This window comes from Xyrauchen texanus, chromosome 34 (assembly GCF_025860055.1).
Source record: "Xyrauchen texanus isolate HMW12.3.18 chromosome 34, RBS_HiC_50CHRs, whole genome shotgun sequence".
Classification (NCBI taxonomy): Eukaryota; Metazoa; Chordata; class Actinopteri; order Cypriniformes; family Catostomidae; genus Xyrauchen; species Xyrauchen texanus.
In genome coordinates, this window is record NC_068309.1 from 40,208,115 (window position 1) to 40,224,450 (window position 16,336).

At 37.4% G+C, this 16,336-nt stretch overlaps 1 protein-coding gene and 1 long non-coding RNA gene across 2 annotated transcripts in view; both read left to right on the forward strand.

The window, feature by feature from the left end:
• The first annotated feature begins 3,625 nt into the window (after positions 1 to 3,625).
• LOC127627410 (protein Jade-1-like) overlaps positions 3,626 to 16,336 on the forward strand; it is a 132,754-nt gene continuing 120,043 nt past the window's right edge. Inside the window, exon 1 of the mRNA XM_052103751.1 lies at positions 3,626 to 4,329. Within this exon, the coding sequence (XP_051959711.1) occupies positions 4,243 to 4,329 (87 nt within the window). The 5' untranslated portion in view covers positions 3,626 to 4,242. The remainder of the gene's footprint in view (positions 4,330 to 16,336) is intronic.
• LOC127627414 (uncharacterized) lies at positions 8,023 to 8,684 on the forward strand. Its single transcript, XR_007968547.1, has 3 exons — positions 8,023 to 8,172; positions 8,319 to 8,382; positions 8,503 to 8,684. It is a non-coding gene; the product is annotated as an uncharacterized LOC127627414 (long non-coding RNA).

Below are 16,336 nucleotides of genomic sequence, written 5' to 3' on the forward strand. Positions count from 1 at the left end.
TCCCCAATATCAGCAGTGCAAGTAGAGATGGGTGTAATGCCTCTAGTAATTCGTAGGCTCAAGTTAAAGATGAGGTATTTTATAAGCATAAAGGGACATTCGGACAGTCACCCAGTTAAAATGGTGTTGGAGGACTGTTGGGAATATGGATATAAAAAGTTATCAAGTTTTGGATGGAAGGCTAGTGAGGAAGCCCGGAGAATGGGATTAAGTGATTTCAATGTTGCCCCTACTGTAGCTAGGTCAGCAATTCCTCCTTGGTTGTTCCCAATGCCTTTGATTGATATCCAATTGCTTAAAGAAAAGCATAAGGATAGAAATGGATTAGAAAATCTAGGTATACAGCAATACATAGATCAAACTTACTATAGTGCAGTGCAAATATATACTGATGGTTCAAAAGACCCAGAATTTGGGAAAACAGCAGTAGCGGTATATATTCCACTTTTTAACATTAGAATGTCCAAAAGAACATCAGATCATATTTCGGTATTCACTGCAGAAATAACAGCAATATGTCTAGCACTTCAGTGGATAGAAGAAATACAACCAACAAGGGCAGTGATTTGTACAGATTCTCTATCAGCTCTAAATAGTTTGGAAAGTGGAACATCATCAGCAAGGCAAGACATGATAATTGAAGTAATGCAGAGTCTTTACAGAGCAAAACAGTATGGAATTCTGGTAAATCTTGTATGGGTTCCATCGCATATGGGTGTGAAAGGAAATGAGGAGGCTGACAATCTGGCTAAACGGGCATTAAATTATTCACAAATTGACATTGAAGTGGCATTAAGTAAAACAGAAATTAAAGTGATAATAGCGAAACAAATACAGGAAATTTGGCAGAAGGAATGGAATGAAGGAACAAAAGGTAGACATTTTTACTGCATTCAAGGAAAAGTAGGTTCAGAGAGAAGAAGATTCGGAAACAGGAAAGAGGACGTATTAATAACAAGAATGCGTATTGGACATTGTTTATTAAATCAATGCTTACAAAGAATTGGTAAACATGAGAATGGAAATTGTGATAAATGTGGGTTAGCTGAAACTGTAGAACACGTGCTTATAGAATGCGAAGCTTATGAAAGAGAGCGGTTCCAGCTAAAACATGCTTTAAGAAATATAGAAATCAATGAGCTGACACTTCAGGTTCTCCTAGGAGAAGGTACTAAGCAATCAAGAATTTATCATGAGTTATTTATATTTTTAAAGGAAACAGGATTATATAATAGGATGTAAAAATCCCTTCTATGTATTGTGTTTTTTTTTTTTTTTTTTTGAAAGAGTAGATTTAGTCTAAACTTCCTTTCCAATATGCGCTTCACACTCCATTTCAGTAGGTGGCGGGAATGCACCTTTTAAGTTGGTTTGCCAACCGCCATTAAATCCTAGAAGAAGAAGAAGTGCATGTCAGAGCACAAACCAAGCCATGAAGTCCAAGGAATTGTCTGTAGACCTCAGAGACCGGATTGTATCGAGGCACAGATCTGGGGAAGGGTACAAAAAAAAATAAAAAATAAATAAAATGTCTACAGCATTGAAGGGCTCAATGAGTACAGTGGTCTCCATCATCTGTAAATGGAAGACGTTTGGAACCACCAGGACTCTTCCTAGAGCTGGCCGTCCGGCCAAACTGAGCGATCGGGGAAGATGGGCCTTAGTCAGGGAGGTGACCAAGAACCTGATGGTCACTCTGACAGAGCTCCAGCATTTCTGAACAACAATGTACAGGGACATCCTTGATGAAAACCTGCTGCAGAATACTCTGGACCTCAGATTGGGGTGAAGGTTCATCTTCCAACAGGACAACGGCCCCAAGCACACAGCCAAGATAACAAAGGAGTGGCTACGGGACAACTCTGTGAATGTCCTTGAGTGGCTCAGCCAGAGCCCAGACTTGAACCCAATTGAACATCTCTGGAGAGATCTGAAAATGGCTGTGCACTGACGCTCCCCATCCAACCTGCAAAGAAGAATGGGAGAAACCGCCCAAAAATAGGTGTGCCAAGCTTGTAGCTGTAATTGGAGAGAGAGAGAGAGAGAGAGAGAGAGAGAGAGAGAGAGAGAGAGAGAGAGAGAGAGAGAGAGAGAGAGATTTAAAGAATGCATCTTTTTGGTCTGATAAATATAATCTAAGTATAAAGTTAACTGTTAAAGACCTGTATAAATTGATAACTCCTTAAACTGCATAATTTGTCATTCTATAGTCACAATGGTAGAACATTTTAATCTCTTTCATTTTAAAGGCTTTTTGTAATTAACTGAACTTCAAATTAATGAAGAATGGGAAAAGTGTAAATTGTAATGTACTTTTATTCTTATTGATTTCTTATATCTTTGCTACCATTGCCTGCTTGTATTGTTATGGTTAATTGAAAATATATCTAGTTTCATAAGTGAATCTGTGTATTTGCGTGGGTAAATTCACCACCTGTCTATTTATCATGTTCAGAAAATAACCAGGACTCCTTGCAAAAATGCCACATATCATCTGTACTCACTGTCTCTTGAGGTGAATGTTGATATATGTGCAGCTAATATGAAGTGTTTAACACACACTGAATGTGAAGAAAACACTTTTAATAATCTAACACAGCTCATCAAGATAATTCCTGAGGTTTGTAAGCACCCTGCCTGTTTCTCTTAATCCCTCTGAGACATTGAAACTGATGACTGTGTTGAAATAATTGGAGGTTTTATATGGTTTACAGTGGAAAACATCTGATGAGTCGTCTGCTTAGTGAGATGAACACTATAATTCAAAAGTAAATGTGCTTCTGTTGCAAAAACATTTTGTGGTCCTGGGTCTAAAGAAAAAGTTTATTTACAATATGCCTCATAAATGAACATCAAACTATATTCAATTAAACTTAATGGTTAGATTGGAAGCTGTCCTAATCTGTGCTGTTGATCAAATGACTGATACATTATTCAAGATATTTTCTGTGAAACGTTATATACTGCTATTATTATTTATCACTATTAATTTACATTAATATTCAATTATCACAAAAGTCTGAACATCAGAATAATATACTGTATAAGTTATCATTGTGCCAACAGAGGTGGGATGAATGGGAATGAAACAGGGGAAATGCCTCGTCAGATGATAATTATTGCAAGTATAAGAGTTAACTGGTTATTAAATAATCTTTTGTAAGCCTAGAAAACTGTCTGATAACCAGCCCATTTCTTTTCATTGATCTGTCTATTGTGGCCTTTTTATTGTAATTTCGCCATTTAGGTGAAATAAGTAATTGAAAATATTGGTTGAAAACTGTAGGAAAAAATGGTTTCACCACCAAAAATCTTGATGTTGCAGAAAATGAATGGACATGCTATATGTCAGCTCCCGAATTATATTAGTTATAGCAACTCATATTCGTTACCTTTGACTAATGCTGGAAGACACATCAGACAGTGAGGTAGACTTCAGTATTTGTGTTCCCGAACAGAGTGTTTGTTGTAGGAATCATTCATTGTGAAAGTGAAGTTGTCATATATTTGCTGTATCAATTTCAAACAACATTTCCTCTGTCTTGTTTGTTCTGGGCTCCCCCCATCGGACTCACTGTAAAACGTTCGATTATTTTTGTGAACCGCCCCGTTCCCTCATTTGAGGAAAGAAGCCGCTCACTTTTTTTTCTTCTCGCTCGCTTCTTGATGGCCATTTGAAAACTTGACAGGTATTGTGAAAGGCTTTCGCTGAAGGGTTTTCCTCCGTGCGTGATGCTCGAAAGCAGAAATATGCTTTTCACCTTTGCTGGTAACGGACATTTTTTAGTACGTCATTAATATGGCGCCAAAAGAGTTATAAGTGTTGCTTATGTAGAGAAAATCTAGCCAATTAGCCCGAGATATCCCTCAACTCTTCCTGTCCGGTGTACGCAGAGGGAAAATCACCTTTGGACAAACACATGTAAAACGCCTCATTTGGAACTGGATTTAGACGCTCGTCGCAATTCAAAATGGTTTTGGAAATTCAAACCGATGTGTCGTCACGACAGTCGTTCAGTTAGAGCGCTTCATTTTGCAGGATCGTGAGGAAAATACTTGACTTTTTTGGATGACGAACCGATAACCGTTGTCACAAGTGTGGAAACAACAATTTAAGGAAGTCTGCAGAGGACTGCGTAGGACGCCATCGTTCTTCAGGAAGTTTAATTCAGGCTGCGGAGGGGAAATCATCCGCCGTGCTGTGCTGCTGTCACATGCATACAGTGAGATGAAGTGAAGTACATGTGTTTGGCCTCAAATGAGCTCCTGATTTCGGTCCATCGGTGTGCACCGAGGACATCACGCCCTCTTGAGCAAACCGAAAATAAGGTAAATGGAAAATGTGCCATCTTTCTTGCACACATCGCAACACACAGTTTGAGATTGGCTGCTTGCGTTTCATGTAGGTCAGATGTGTGTTTTACATCCAGGGGGTGTGTGACGTGCATGCTGTCAAGTGCAGATTCATTTCGACGGTTCAGCGGGATTACATCTTCACAAAATATGCTAGTAACTCGTATATTCATTTTAGCAATTATTTCTACATTTGTATTTTTCAGTCTGATCTAGACTCATCCGTCATGTTATTATTATTAAACTCTTGTGTGCAACTGGTTTCCGTCGTGGCTAGAGCTCTTTGCTCAAACTATACAACTGATCATGATAAAGTTGCTTGATAGTGTAATGGATCGAAGTCCAATGCATTCAGGGAATTTCGCAACTTTAATTCACATTATTTGTTTAGTTTTAAGTCGATGTGCATTTTAATGACATGTGAAGTTATTGACATTGAATCATTGGTTTTGCGTGCATCACTGGACGGATTTATGAACAAGGATGAACCTTGCATGTCGTCACTCGTCAACCACGCCTCCTACAGCCACTGCACACAGCGGGGCGTGGCTATTGTTTACCTTCATATACTGCCTGTGACCGAGCAGAGGAGCATCCTGTACATTCACTTAATAAACATTGTTCAGTTACACTTTATATATATATATATATATATATATATATATGTATACATGTTAATCATATTGTTAAACATACTGTATGCATCTGTTGTTGGGGAAAAAAATGTTGAGAAATATTATACAAATATAAGTTTTAACTTTTTACATGGAAACTACCCTGCAAACACAATTACCTTAATGCTTTTAACGTTTATATCCGACGTCGGGTTTTTCTTTTCGCGTATTTTTACAATGTTGCAGAAACGTTGTTGCGTCCGGACATCTCCTTCTGACGTTTAAGGAATCTTTTTACTACGTCCAACCTGGTACTTCACCTTCACCTGTCAAACATGTTTATTTTACCACGTTATCTTCCTAAGCAGAGTTTGCAAACAACATAACAGTAAAGGTGAGAAAAAGATCAAATATCAAATCACTTTTATCACACTACCATGTACACAAGTGCAACAGAAAGTCTTTTGTGCAGTTCTGAGCAACATAGCAGTCATGACAGTGACGAGACATATACCAATTACAATAAACAACATATTACACAACACAAATTACATATCTAATGTACACATAATTACACAATAACACAATAATAATAATAATAATAATAATAATATACAATGTACAATAAACAATACACAATATAGAATACACATACAACAAAAATAAGAGTAAATGAAAAAAAAATATATATACAGTAGTTATATTGTGGAGAATATATTTGACAGTCCATTGTGAGATATAAGATTAATAAAGTGCAGTGCTGATTATAGATCATGAGGGATCAAGTGTTCAAAAGTCTGATTGCTTGGGGGAAGAAGCTGTCATGGAGTCGGCTGGTGCGGGTCCTGATGCTGCGTTACCGCCTGCCTGATGGTAGCAGTGAGAGCAGCCCATGACTCGGGTGACTGGAGTCTCTGATGATCCTCCAAGCTTTTTTCACACACCGCCTGTTATATATGTCCTGGAGGGAGGGAAGCTCACCTCCGATGAGGCGTCTGGCAGTTCGCACCACCCTTTGCAGGGCTTTGCGGTTGTGGGCGGTGCTATTGCGTACCAGGCGGTGATGCAGCCAGTCAGGATGCTCTCTACAGTGCTGGTGTAGAACCGTGTGAGGATGTGGTGATTCATTCCAAACTTCCTCAGCCGTCTCAGGAAGAAGAGGCGCTGGTGAGCCTTCTACACAACAGCTTCAGTGTGGACAGACCATGTGAGTTCATCAGTAATGTGGACACCGAGGAACTTGAAGCTGCTGACTCTCTCTACTAGGGTTGCAACAGTATGAGATTTTCACGGTATGATAACCGTCTCAGAAAATATCACGGTATTACACAATTACTATTCTCAGTGAAAACAGAAGGGTTATTTTATTTATTTATTTTTGAGCAAACACTTTATTATAATTGAAACTTGAAACCATTTATTTTATTGAAGTATTTGTAAAAAAAAGTCTCCCTTTTGAAAATAAATTAAATAGAAAAAATAAGAAAGAAAACAGAATTATAATAAACAGAATTATAAACATGATAAAAAATAGCATGTAACTATAACATGTTATATAACTAAAGCATGTTAAATGAATTACTAAATGAAAAATAACATGAGCTGTGTGAGCTTTTAAAGTAATGTCCTATGATTATTCATAATTACATATACTGTAGGTGCCTGTGTGTACCTTTAACTCAGAGGTTCTCAACTGCTTTTGCTTCAGGACAGATTTTACATAACCACCATAGTAAAAACAGAACCTGTCTTTAATGTATCCTGGGTTGCATTTCCTTTTATGTTGCATAGTTTTGTACATGGTTTTCCAGTTCAAGGACATGCATCAAATTACATTATTTTAGTTGTTGATGTCAAAAACTACAGGAAGATTTCTCTCCCCCCTTTTAAAAATTAAAGAGCATATTTACTTCAATGAGCCCATTATTATCCTGTTTGTTTTTAATGTCAAACAGAACACAGAAGGAAAGGCTCCTCATTACCATGGTTAGGTCAGTGTGCTAGTCTTAAATAATAGTAATAATAAATGAATGTATTTATGAAAAATAAATACTAGCTGAAAAACATCTTGAAACATTATAAAATGAGGTCTAATAGATTCTACCTTTTAGATTATTTCAAATGAAACTGAAACATTTTGTCAAAAATCCTGAAACAAATTTGTAAAGGTGATTGTGTGTAATTTATTTATTTATTTATTTATTTTTTTGGTGCATAGCACAGTTGCTCTTTTCCTCCTCAGTGCTGTTTGGCTTGTCAGGGCTGCTACTATTTGAAAGGTTCAAATTGACAATCTCCGTAACACTATAAACTAAAGAAAAGTCTCGGTAGAATTGAAATTGGTCACAGTTTTGATGTCTGTGCTCCGCAATATCGAGGGAAGCCCAGTTGATGAGCGCGCACTCCATTGAGAAGAGCAGTGCCCGGTTGCATAAAGCACTTTAAGTTTTTTCCGTTAAGTGTGGGACTTAAGGCGTGATTTCCCCTTAACTAAGGGATTGATTTAAGGGTGTTGCTTATAATCCCTTAAACGGTTCTCTTAGGTAAGGGAAACCGTTAAGTGTTTCACGGCAGCGATACAGGTTTGCCGTTATAAAAATCTATTGTTGCCATAGATACGCTACTATACACATTAACCTAGGAGCTTTAAAACAACGAATAGCCTATAGATAAAGAAATGGATAAGGAAAACAAAAAAAGAAAGCCAAATTGGACAGAGGATGAGAAGTGTAGCCTATTCTTCTTGATGAATATGGGAAAAGAAAAGCAATTTTAAGAAGCAAATTTAATCCCGTTATAACTGCTGGCAAAAAAAATAATCAATGGGAGGAAATAACCGAGAAAATTAACGCACGGAACTTAGGAGTAAAGAGGACTGTTTCAGAGGTAATTAAAAAATATGAAAACGTCTCTGTGGGGGCAAAAAAAGAAATAAGCCTTCATAAGAGGGAGTCCAACAAAACTGGTAAGAAAAAAACGCTCTTAGTTTTTTCCCTATTTTCTTCAAGACGCACCGAGTGCATTTTGTTACCATATCACAGAGAGCTAACGATAACAAAACTGCAGGTGGAGGACCACCGCCAACAGAATTGTCAGACACTACTATACTGGTCCAAGACATCCTTGGGGAGGACTCACCTGTCCTGGCTGGCATCACTGGCGGCTTAGAGAGTGAAGCGACTCAACCAGAGGAATATAACACGGAGTGAGAGAACATTATTGTCTTAAATCAAATAAAATGTATCACTATGAGGATAAACGATATGAAGATCACGACAGGCGTAATAAATTTTTTTTTTATTTGTAAATAAATATACATTTTGATTGGTATTTCTTTGTTTCACGCGTTAGACCTTTCCAGCAATCAAAGCAGCTTCAACACCGACAGAGTAGCTACGCCAAACCAGGCAGCAAAGTAAGTTATTGCTTATTTGTTAACAATTATTTTAGTTTTGTTAATTTGACTTAGAACAGCCCCAATATTATTTATTATATTATATTTCATAATTTCCTCCAAAACACTTGTGAATTGCAGAAAGATGCAAATACCCTCTCCAGCCTCTACAAGAGAAGAAGTGCTGGAACTGCAGAGAGACGTCCTACAGCTACAAAAGAAAAAACTGCAATTAGAGATCGAAAAACTTAAAAAGGAGAAGGAAAATCAAGACATTTACAACATCATTCTTATAATAACAAACTTTTGCAGCTACAAAGTGAAGGGAAAATAACAATCACATCAATTGACGAATAAATATATTTTATGACAGATCTGAAAAGTTTTGTATTTATTTATGTAATTACAAGGACAGATATATTAACAAAATACCAATAATAATAGCAAAATACAATATAGCTAATACATTCATATATAATATTAATACTAAATAGCACTAGCCTATAAATTACATTACTTTAAATTGCAACTGCTAGCCTACTATAGGCCTACATATTGTATCATTTAGAACCGAAGTGCTATAAGCAACTGAATCACAGAGGAGTGGTTGCGCTGGGTAACATGGTCAAGGTCGCCTTCCAGTTTTTCTGCAATTTCATAAATTCCGTGGCGATCAAATCGATATTCTCGAAGCAGTTTTTCATCGCTAAAATGGTCCAAAGGGTTTTCCCTATCCCTAAAAATTCTTCTTGGCACATAATGATCTTTCATTATGATAGATTCAGCCATGTCGTCTTATTTTTGTCCACGTTACTCTTAAGGTAAAGTTTTCCTAACCTTAAACCGTACTTAGGAAAATGACAGTTAAGGGGCTTTATGCAACACTTAACGGTTTTTAAGGGATTACTTAAGTAAAAGATAGACACCTAAGGGTAATTCTAAGGGTGTATGATGTTTCAGTAAAAAGAAACTTAAGTAACACTTAAGGGTTATTTTCTGCAACACCCTTAGGTTTAAGGTAAACATAAGGGCGAACTTAAGGGAAAATTACACTTAAGGTGCTTTATGCAACCGGGCACAGATCATTAGCACGAGCTCGTTACACTCGCGAAAGTGCAGATGAGAAGTCTTTAGCTGTTTGCGAGATTATCATTAAATCTGCCTCGGCAGTCCTACATAGTCGATCACTAGGGCGGCCGCCGAAATATCTTCAATGATATTCAAATAACACTCTGAAGTAAAATAGTGCGGAGTGAACCATGAAAATGTAGCTTTCATTGAGCTTTTTTAAATGAAACAAATATATAAATATTAATATATATGAACTAATATTCAAATTTTAAAGTCAGCTGATTTTTAAATTGATGTTGTTTCTTTAGTCCACAAAAGGATGCAATAAATGCATAAACCATAGCACTGTTATATTATTGCATAGAACATTCCTATGATGGCTAGGGCTGAGACAACGCGTCGGAAAAAAAAATGAGATGACCGTCGACGCAAAATACGCGCGTCGATTCGTCAGACCCAAAACAAAGATGGTGGCGCCGGCAAGTAGTAGCAACACGAGTGGCTCCTCAGACTATCGGAAGTGCAAGGCGGCATGCACTCGTTCCTCTAAAGTATGGGAATTCTTTAATTTAAAAGGAAACAATTCCGTGATAAGTCGTCTTTGCAAAATGGAGATGGCCTTCCATTCTAGCACCACGGCAATGCACCTGCACCTTAAGAGGCGCCACCCGGTTGCAGCTGCAGATGACAGAGTACCGTAAGTTTTTTTTCAAATCCCCACATTGCACTCGATGTTGGAGTAGGCTATAATACGTTGTCGACACAAAGTTTTCGCTTATAGCTATTAATAATGCGCTTATAGCTATGAATGTCGTGAAAAATACATAGAGGACACTGACAACGCGCGGACAGACAGGACCAAGCAGGTAACATTTAATAAAGTCTCAACTTTCAAATTTGGTCATTCAAAGAAAATTAAACCATAAATAGGCCTACTATTTTGTGGCTCTTTAATGTGTCGTGACAGATTGCCTCAGTTAAAGCTGCTCGTGAACCGATCATCTTTTCCTTGGTTAATTTATAGCATCAAATAGGCTAAACATGAATGTAGCCTACATCAGAAGGACTGTTGTTTTAACCACGGACAGACGTCAGTACGGTAGCCTACAATCCATTATTCAAATTCAAATCCACCGACGTTAATCTTCTCTCTCCTGACTACTTTGTCGGACAAAAATGGCGTATTATGATTGATTGATCAGATCGCCAGTCAATCAAACTCCCGGCAAATGTTTTTTTTTTTTATTTTTTTTTTACATTTTATACACCCCCACCCCCGATGAAACCGGTATTACTGGTGTTGTCACAAGTCGATTAATCGAATCGAAATCGAATCGGACTGGAAAAAACGAATCGTTAGATTAATCGATGCATCGGAAAAATAATCGCTAGATTAATCGTTTAAAAAATAATCGTTTATCCCAGCCCTAATGATGGCATTTCATTTTCAACTAATGTGCATAAAATAAATTAATAAAAAGGTTTAGTTGGTCGATATTCTCAAATGTTAAGTCAAAAGTAAAATGAGGGGAGAAAACACTTCAATAGACAGTTCAAATGTTGTTACTTTCTCAACGAATCAGCCGTTAGTGAGCTCAAAACTGGGATTGCAGACATTTCAAAATAAGATTCCCATAATGTGTATTTCAGGCTTCTTTATAAAGGTCCAGTATTGTGTACCAGTTTTTTTCTTTTTCTTCTGGTAGCTATTGATTGGGATTAGAGTACCACAATAAACAATCAGTTTGCAATCTTGTAGTCTCTTTGTCTGGGGCCATCCAGTAACAGTAAAGAAAGACTAAGGCAATGTTTAAAACAATTTAAACACACACACACACACGTATGAATGTATGTATAATATATATATATATATATATATATATATATATATATATATATACACCTCGATCAGCCACAACATTAAAACTACCTGCCTAATATTGTGTAGGTCCCCCTTGTGCCGGCAAAACAGCTCCAACCCATATCTCAGAACAGCATTCAAAAAAAATTAATGACCACAGCTGTGAGGGGGTTTCTATTACAGCTGATGAGAGAGTGACTCTCTTCTCTTAATCTGAATCCACCACTCTATTTTTTCTTCTTCTGGAAAGTCATTCAAACGTAATGTATAGAGATGCACCGACTGCAATTTTGTTGGCCGATTTCGATTTCCGATTTTTTTTCTAAGAACTATTATTGACCACATATACAAACAAAATCTACCTTTCTTCAATGCTAAATTTTATTTTCATAATAAAATAAATTATTAAACATTACAATTTCCCCCAAACTGCACTAAGTTACAGGATCTTCTCTCACTTAAACAACTCTCAAAATAAAGTGCTCTGTGTCTGGAAAGAGGTAGAAATAACAATTAACTGCAAATGAGTTGCTTTATATAACACCAATTATTCCAAGGTAGTCCAGTTGCCAGATCTTGAATGAAACGCATCCTACTCACACAATCGACATATCATACAAATTACAAATCATTTATGACCACAACCTGGCAACCTACAACCCAGTTGCGCTGTTGATATCTGCACAGGCAGTAGACGCGGGATGTTAAATCAAGCATCACTGGTAGAGGGGAGGAGAAGACTCAGCTGGTGCTCCGGTGAAAAAAACTAAATATACATGTACATTTAACAACGGCTGGATGGAAGAATTGAATTTCATGTCCCGAAGCCATATCGACAATGCCCACGCCTTTTGCAATGTGTGTCGCACTGATTTTAATATTGGACACGGTGGGAAGAATTACGTTAAATCACAAAGGCACAATTTGTATGTTATTTAGCCTGCCTCTGCCATCCAGCACCCAACTTCCCCTCTCCCGGATTTGTGTACCCAAATGTTGACAGATAACAGGCTGCGTGTGTAACATGACACAAGATTAAACAACTCGGGCAACGCAACGTCAGAAAGTACCTCCTACTCTGTATCGAGGAAATTTATCAGATTTCTGATCCCTCTGTCCTCAACTATGGAGAACGGCTGGACATCCAGGGCCATGAATTCCATAATTGTCCTCGTATTTGCTTTGGTCTTTTCGCTGCTCATTCCAAGGAATGATAGGAGAGGCTGCTGACTTGTGACTGGCTCTGAGCTCTGGCTAGCTTTAGCCGCTTCCACTTTTTAGCTTCATTTTTAAAATGGGCATTTTCAGCTGGGGGATGGTGTTTTAAATGTCTAATTAGGTTTGTTGATCCGAAAGTTATTGTGGTGGTTCCCCCATGGTTTACTTTGGCCTTACAATTATTACACATTTCGAACTTTATATATTCTTCACTCACAGTGAAGATCTCCCACGCCAATGACATGTTTACATGCGGCTGTCACGTTATTGCCTGCGCCGCTTGCAACAAAACGGTCCGGGCAGAGCATGCCGAAAATCGGCTAATTCCGGTCCCTGGCCGGTCGATCGGTGCATCTCTAGTAATATACGATTTTTTCTTTGGACTTTGAGCAAATGGGTAAGTGAAAATAATATTTGCTGTGGTCTCCCATTCACTGATGTCGAAGTTTTTTCTGCAAACGTTTACTTCTGCATTCAATTAATCGGTTATCAAAGCCTTACTTTGGCTCCTTTGTGTTTCCGTTTAGGAGCCAATGGCAAAAAAGTATTTTTTTTTTAGTCTGGAGCTCTGCATTTCATAATCTCAGAAATCCTAATAAGAGAGCAAGATGCAACGGCCAAAGACCTCCACCAACTGTAAGAGGCTGTTCACACCGAACACTTTTGCATTGTATTTCAGTGTAAACGTTCTAGTCTTTGTTTTGCTTTGTTTTTGTTTATTCAGCGCCTCATGCAGGAGCTCTGTTTTTTTATATATGTGTGTAATTAAAAATAACTTATATATTGCATATTGAGATACGTGTTGTCTGTTAAACTGTATTGATTGCGTTGCATCTAGCTATTTTTAGCACAAGAATGTGATCGATCTGAAGTCATAGTATTACAGTGAGAGAATTTTTTTTTAATTGAAATCAGATGCGTTTCTGATTTGTTTATACGTTTCTCTTGGCTGCATGATATTCATTTGCTTCATCACTAGCTTTAAATATGACACTTAACTAGCTAACGAATGCATAAACGTTCGAGCTGCTGGATATAAACTAATACAAATAGATTGTAATAATCGTGACATGTAAACATTTTTAATGTTAGCGTCCTCTCAGCCTTGTCGGCAAAAATACTGCTGTTCTCTACTATTGCAGCATCTAGTCAACAAATTAATTAATTTATAATGATATGACAGAGTGTACTGTATACATGTTTTAAATCCGCATCTGAAGTGTTCCGCTCCATGCAGAGTGTAGTCTCACATGTCAAAACAAACGCCACAAGGCATCAGTGAAGTGATCGCCTCTAGAGGCCGCTCTCATACTGAATAACGACAGCGGACCCTTCCCAGCCGCTTCAGCACCGGATGCAACAGGGAAAAACTATTGGTGTGGAGTTTTGCAGATAGCCGATAGTTCCAGAAATCTGTTATCGGTGCCAGTTAATCAGCAAAACCAATATATCAGTTGATGTCTATTAATCACAAAACACATTTACTTATTGTATTTATAACAACATGTAAACTTGTGCATTGATTAGCCTACTGTATGTAGGCAAGAACGGTTCTAGTTGTAACGGGATTTGTCACAAAGTCTACAGTATATTTCAGTAACTATAAGATTTGGTGTCAAAAGTGTAATTGCACAAATGTGTGTGAGGTTTTGAATGTTAGTTTCAAACCCCTAACTAAAAACCCACTGTGCAGTGGGCACAGGCTCACCAAAACTAGACCGTTAGTCTAGTAAACTAAAACATTGCCTGGTCTGATGAATCTTGATTTTTGCTGAGGTACACTAATGGTAGGCCCACTACAGCCTCCGCTTTCTGTTCTAGGCTGATAGAAGTGGAACTTGAAGTGGTCTTCTGCTGTTGTTGCCCATCTGCCTCAAGATTCGACATGTGCATTCTGAGATGCTGTTCTCTGCTCACTAAAATTGTACAGAGTTTATCTGAGTTGACTTTTTCTGCTTGAACCAGTCTGGCCATTCTCAGTTGACCTCTCTCATCAACAAGACATTTCTGTCCGCAGAACACTGGATGTTTTTTGTTTTTGGCACCATTCAGAGTAGAGACAAGCCGATAACCGATTAATCGGCCGATAGTTTAAAATAGATACTGAATGAAAAAACATCATTTAAAGTAGGGATGCACAGATACCACTTTTTCTCTTCCGATACCGGAAATCTCAGTATCGGCCGATCCTGATCCAATACCACTGTTGTTTTTTTTGCATAATCAGTTTAGAATATCTTTACATTATTGTGTGGAACTAATTGGGAGTACTCTTTAATATGAAAAGTAACACAAAGCTCTAACTACACATTATTTCAATATAAATGTATATCTTATTAAGAAACACTATTATTAACTAGTATACTGGATAATGTAGCAGCAAAATGAACAGTAATTCCAGTCTTCAAGTCTTCAGTACAAAAATGTTCCAACTTGTATCTGGACTTTAAATGATTCAGTTCTCTTTTTTTGTTCAATTTAGTTTTCATTCACAGTTGTTTTTTTGGAACCCATTCAATTTAAATATTGTTATAAATTGTAAACCAATACTAATGATGACAATAATAATAATAATAATAATAATAATAATAATTATATATTTTAAAATGCAACCGTAATATATTTAAGTCATGCACTTTTTAAACCCTCACGCTTTTATTTTGACATTCTGAAGTCTCTAGGAAGTCCTGTAAGTGTGTCTGTTTGTAGGCAAGTTCACAGTAGTTTAATTCACTTCTTATTAAAATTCTGGTAAAATGCTCCTCAGGTGCCGTTCTAAATGCATTTTATAAGTGAACCGAACTATTGAGCATCTGCATCTGAGATGTTGTTCGCGAGTGGCGCTCAAATATTGCGCACCACCGTGAAGACTAAAAATAGCCGCGGGTGTGTGTGTGAACCGAGCAGTATCATTCACTGACGTGCTGGCACTGTGCGTGCATTTTATAGATTTACTTATTAAACACAGTCTTTTGTGATTCACAGAGCTATCGCACGTCTTCAAGTGGCTGATAACTTCACTTCTGGTGAAATTGTTGCAATTAACTAAAGAAACTAGTATTTAATGTTTTTTTTTAACACTTCTAGAAGATTTGGGGATATTTTTGTTTGTATTTTGCACTGTTATGCTCGTTTAAATTCTCCAAGAAACTCGTCTCACACACACACACACACACACACACACACACACACGATCACTTGATGATTATCTAATCATAATTACAAAAATACGTATTACTGTGAGGATAAAAAATGTATTAATATCAGATGCGTTTCTGATTTGTTTATATGTTTTTCTTGACTGCGTGAAGATATTTTTCTCAAATCTCTCACTACCTTTAAATATACAACTTAGCTGGCTAAAGCATAAACGTGACTGGATATAAACTAATGCAAATAGATGGTAATACATTTTATTTAAACATTTGGGTAAGACTAGTGTGTTTTTTTTTGTCACAATGTTCTAATCGCTTGAGGTTAGCTTTAATGTTGGCGTCCTCTCAGCCTTGTCTGCAAACATACTGCTGTTCTTTATTAATGCAGCATCTAGTCAACAAATGAATGACTTTATAATGATATGACAACATGTACTGTATACATACCTTTTAGTTGTTGGTGTTTTAAATCTGCATTGTTCTGCTCCGTGCAGTGTTCCGCTGCATTCAGCGTGCAGTCTCACGTGTCAAAACAACCACCACGAGGCATCATTGATAGTTTTTATTTCACATCTAGAGGCCAGTCTCTCACTGTATAATGACAACGTGCCCTTCCGAGCCGCTCCAGCACCGAACACAATGGGACACAACGGGGGAAAATTATCAGTGT